General features: G+C 31.1%; 1 protein-coding gene across 1 annotated transcript; it reads left to right on the top strand.

Annotated features, from left to right (window-relative positions):
* Positions 1-1,469: 1,469 nt before the first annotated feature.
* Positions 1,470-3,998, top strand: LOC128172358 (uncharacterized). The gene is made up of 3 exons (XM_052838162.1): positions 1,470-1,594; positions 3,177-3,356; positions 3,536-3,998. The coding sequence occupies exons 1-3, from the start codon at positions 1,504-1,506 to the stop codon at positions 3,787-3,789; spliced, it is 525 nt and encodes a 174-aa protein (XP_052694122.1). The 5' UTR covers positions 1,470-1,503; the 3' UTR covers positions 3,790-3,998.
* The last annotated feature ends 1,207 nt before the right edge of the window (positions 3,999-5,205 follow it).

Below are 5,205 nucleotides of genomic sequence, written 5' to 3'. Positions count from 1 at the left end.
CTCAAAGCAGGAAACAACATGGTCAATTTCATATTAGAAGTACTTGAATTTAATTCCGCAAGTGGCAATCCAACTTATGCTGATAGCTTTCTTTCCAAGCAAAATTGTTTTTCGAAATCATGACAGTTTTGAATATTTTCAATATTCCCAACAACGAAAATGAACTTGTATTAGCTTACCTATATTGGATACCTAAATTTCATACAAATCGTTACAAAGATATATAGCAGGTTTCAGTAAATGTTCTATGGAACCTCGTATTTACTCCTAACTAAAATATTAACAGCAGTAAAGAAGAGTACTGTAAAACAGTATATTTAATAATCGGTGTAAATCATATGTGGATGCCTAAAAATTCATAGGTACTTTTACCAAAATCAGTATCATCAAAACTTTCCTTACTTCTGTAGCAATATACCTTCATCACCTGCATATGGAGTTTTTGTCTCTCAGTTACTGAAACCAAGTTAAGTTGTTAAAATAGGACTACCAAAAGTCTCGATTGAAATCATTTTTTGGTAAGTTCTATGGTCGATTAAACGACATTATCAGCAAAATCAGTCTTCCATTTGGTCGCATGCTGACGGACGTTTTTCATACTTACTGAGACAATAATTAATCACCTAACCGTCTATGTATTTTTCCGTTTTACCGATTACCACAAGGAGCACACGACGGATGTGACCAGTCAGCAGAGGTCCGAGTTTGTCCTTCTCTTGTTTTGTATTTTTTCTTTGGATTTTGATTTCGAACACAGTTTGTTATCGTCACATGTCATTTTTAAGGTATATGTATTAGTTAAGAAATATTTGTGCAAACGCATCTCAATTGTGTTTTTTTTCGAAAGAGAAGGGTTTCTATTTTTCTGTTTCAGTTCAAATGTTAAAATATGCAAAAAACCTAATTATCGTTGCTTTGTTAAATGTGTCGGGCTACCTCTCTATATATTGTAATTTCCAGCTATATGTTTATCACAGACCAGACTCACTGAACTGAATTTTATCTCTCAAACAATGAATCTTAAAAGACTTCTTTAATCCATATATGATCAAAGAAGAAAAGTACAAACATCCAAAGAAGAAATTTCATAAATTGAACATGAACGCTGATCAAGTAGGGCGATAGGGCGATAGAGGCGAACATGAAACTGGAGCAATTGTTTTCTTCTATACAGTAAACGATAATATTTTAAGGACGTAGTGTTGTAAATAATTTATAAGTTAAGTTATAAAAAGTAGGAAGTTAAACTTGAATAAATACATACATACGTATTTGTCATTGCTGATTAAATGTATAACCAATTATATGAATATATTGTTATTTTTCTTTTAATTATTAGGTGTTTTGTCTGAAGCCATTCAGCTTTACTTTGGAAAAAGCATCTTATATAGCAATGTTTTACCAGACCAATGCATGAATTCTACACAGGGACAGCTGTCCTCGATCAACTGTGCCAAGTTGTGTGCAGATCAGAAATATTGTCAAACAATCTTCTACAAACCTATGACAAACATGTGTTCTCTATACAAGTACCCACTGCTTAAATACACACCAACATCCTCTGAACCAGGAATTGAAGTTTATGAATTGGAAGGTTTGTAATTCTATTACATTAAGTAGTGTTTGTCCTGGTTTTAAAAGGATATCAACAGGTAATGTTCATATATTTAATTTGCACATTTTATTAGATTAGATAGGCGATTTTCAGAACTAGGTCCTAGAGTTTGTGAGGCGGGGTTGGCGTCCAGATTACTAGTAACACCTATAAGGCAGAAGTGAAGGTTGTGTTCCCTATCTGGAATTATGGATTTTGTAGATGATGAATGATAAGCTGATACAGCAGTATACATGTACATGTACATAGTACTGACTAGAATTGTTTTTCTATAAAAAGCGAAATAACTATAATAATTAAAATTAATAAATTCAAGAAAGGATCTGGTTTTTTTTTTTTTTGGCGTTCTAAAATTCAAAATTATTTTATGGTATTTAATAGACAGTGTACTGAATGTATACATAAAAAAATCACAATTTACTTACAGTTATTTTAAGGGATATTTTCTTGTTTAAATCTATAACACATATTATCAGCAAGTCAGTTATATATTGAATTAGTTCTTTCAAAATAGCATTTTTCAATTTGTCTTTGGATTGAAAGATCGACCAAAGAAACTGGATCTCAGATACTGATAAATCATGCTTATAGATAATATTGTATGATTCAGTTACTGATAAATCATGCTTATAGATAATATTGTATGATTCAGTTACTGATAAATCATGCTTATAGATAATATTGTATGATTCAGTTACTGATAAATCATGCTTATAGATAATATTGTATGATTCAGTTACTGATATCGCAAATTCTACTTCATATATTTTTGAGATCAAAATGAAAAGACTATTTTGACATTTTTTGTTGATGAAGTTGATATCGGTTTTTAGTTAACAATAGTTAAAACTACATACAGCTGACTGTTTTATTACGAGTTCAGTGCAAGATTTCTTACGAATTTGCTATAACCGTTTAACAAATTGTGGCTATATCGAAGTTCTACTGTACTACAGAATGTAAAACTATATCTATATCACGTCAAAGTACGACTTGGTGGTTAAATTTCAAAATAAGTTGCGTTGATACAGAAAATATTCTGCAAAAATCACGAAAACATTTTTAAGTCACCTTATCAATATCTTGTTGACTAAAACAAACATACAGATACATGTATCCACGCCATGTATTCGTGTCTTCAGTATTCGTTAAGACATTAGAGTTTACATTTCTCCTTCAAATGACCACATGGCTTTACAATAGCTGTACTTTAACCATAGTTGACCTCCTGCAATATTGTTGAAGCGACAGCCGCATCTGCCTCATTGTAAGTAAAATAATAAATGAACTATACGTTGTAAGTATACTTTGAGTGTGAAAATGTATTTAAATCCAGTGCAATAAACATAGCAATCTAATATTTGTCTTTTCTCTTCATAACTAAAATTAAAATTTTGTCCTTTTCAATATTTTTTCATAAAAGTATATCTTTGAAAATAAATTTAAATCTGATTTAAGTAACCGATTACTTAACCGATCCTTAAAACTCGTTTGGATGACACAGTTTGTACAATATTTCTTTTTGTATTGGTTATTGTTTTATTGGTTATTGTTTTGTAAGGTTGTCCTCATCCGGAGTTTGATGTCTCCAGAGAAATAGGTATGTGTCTGAAAGTATACCAAACGACGAATTTCACGTACTCGTACATCACCTCTGTTTGCAACCAGGAGGGTGGAGAACTGATATCATTGGACACTGACACTAAGATTGATTTCCTATCAGCTTATTTACTCATGCACTGTAAGTTTTACAACCTGAAAGGATAATACTGTTTTACTTAGTAATTAAAAAAATCAATAAAATTCTTCTTTAATATAGTTGAAAGTAAATTCTTTTAGATGTTTGATATTGATAAAAGAAAGTTATAAGTAAAAACCGATAATAAATGTGTTTTCAAATTTAAATCGATTTGTCTTTAGTTGGAACTCCAGTCGGTATCACTGTTGGACTAGACAATTCTGCGGGCTGGAAATGGACCAATGGAGAGCCATTATCAATCAGCCATCCCAATGTCTTCAACGGAATTAACAATTATGATATGGCCATGGATCCATGTGAGAGCAACTACTGTGGAATCTTATCAGTTTATTCCACATCAGACATGACACTGTATGATAACTGTTGCAATAATTTAGCATCCTTCTTTGTTTGTACTATGCCTTACCAGCAGTAAGAACATTTACCGGTGATGTCTTGTTCAATCGCCATCTTTCCCATCTGACCTAGTGTGTTAAACCTTTTATTCTGAAAACAAAGGATACGTCTAGTTAAAACCCAATTATTTTAAATTTTATTTCTCTCAAATGCACTAATACATTTTAATTTGCGTCTGTGCATATCGTTCAAGCCTAGCCAACGTTTTGTATGTCCCATTCGACTCACATATCTCGCTGGACATGCAATTATTTTGCGCGAATAAAAATGTGTACTTAATATTGTGGAATAAAAAAATCTTGGGAAGTTTCATTTAAGTGAATGAATGTTCTAACCATTAGAAATTTATGAATATGCCGAATAAACACAAAGTATCATAATAGAAAAAAATACATAAAACTTAAAATTAAAAATATAAAAAATGGCAAGATTGACATAGTTCCAATAAATTGTCATGGTACTAAAAACAAAGAACTAATAACTTATAAAATGTCCCCCCACTTTCAGAAATAATCAAAGATGTCAAATTTCAAGTTTTTAATTTCAAAAATTTTAATTTAATTCAATTTTAATTTTAAGTGTAATATCAACGAAAACTTTAATTAAAACATTCAAGCTACAAATAATTAGACTTGGCCTGGTTATATTCTGAATACTGCAGGATATCAGTATAATTCTACATTAGGATGTAATCTATTGTTTTTCGAAAATAATTTAATTTCTTTCCATTAACTCCTGGTTTGCATAGTGAAAATTTATTTAATAAGGTACATGTATTACAATCAACTAAGTTACGAAAAGGGTATCATCGACATACCATTTAGCGTACGATGTAAATATTTTAGGAGATCAGAGACAAACATTGGCCTTTACTAACTGTTAAGTTATTCACATAGGGTTGTTTATGGAATGTAATATGTTTTACTGTGCTACCGTTGTGGCGAGCGCAGCAGGAATTACACATAACTTGCATCATTGTCAACTTAGTGTTATTTATTAGTGTTATTTATTTAGTTATCAACCAACGTCCAAGAATGTTTGAGAGAGAGAGAGAGAGAGAGAGAGAGAGAGAGAGAGAGAGACAGACAGACAGACAGACAGACAGAGAATGAGAGACAGAGACACAGAGAGAGAGAGAGAGAGAGAGAGAGAGAGAGAGAGAGAGAGAGTTTGAGATATTATTATATAATATTTCAAAGTTAGAAAAATTATTTTTCCAGTATTTACTATTTTTTGTACCTTATTTTTTTTTCCTGGTTCATATTTTTAAAGATGAAATTTGTTTATTTTTGAATTCTAATTACATACGTTATCCGTGCCCTCGATCTATGTTTGTAGGTGTATAATTTCCTATTTTCAAAAATGGTTTGACCTTATGCAAAATCTGCATAAACTTTTGTATTGTATATTTTCCCTCTTTATTCTTTTTATTCTG

Source organism: Crassostrea angulata, chromosome 1, assembly GCF_025612915.1.
Source record: "Crassostrea angulata isolate pt1a10 chromosome 1, ASM2561291v2, whole genome shotgun sequence".
Taxonomy (NCBI): domain Eukaryota; kingdom Metazoa; phylum Mollusca; class Bivalvia; order Ostreida; family Ostreidae; genus Magallana; species Magallana angulata.
The sequence above is the reverse complement of the archived record's forward strand: the minus strand, read 5'-3'. Positions and strand labels throughout refer to the sequence as shown.

What these genes read in the sequence shown, in the direction of transcription:
- LOC128172358 (XM_052838162.1), top strand. Translation starts at nt 1,504, where the DNA reads ATGACAAACATGTGTTCTCTATACAAGTACCCACTGCTTAAATACACA. An exon ending in TGAAGTTTATGAATTGGAAG is followed by an intron (nt 1,595 to 3,176) that starts GTTTGTAATTCT and finishes TTGTTTTGTAAG; the next exon opens with GTTGTCCTCATCCGGAGTTT. An exon ending in AGCTTATTTACTCATGCACT is followed by an intron (nt 3,357 to 3,535) that starts GTAAGTTTTACA and finishes ATTTGTCTTTAG; the next exon opens with TTGGAACTCCAGTCGGTATC.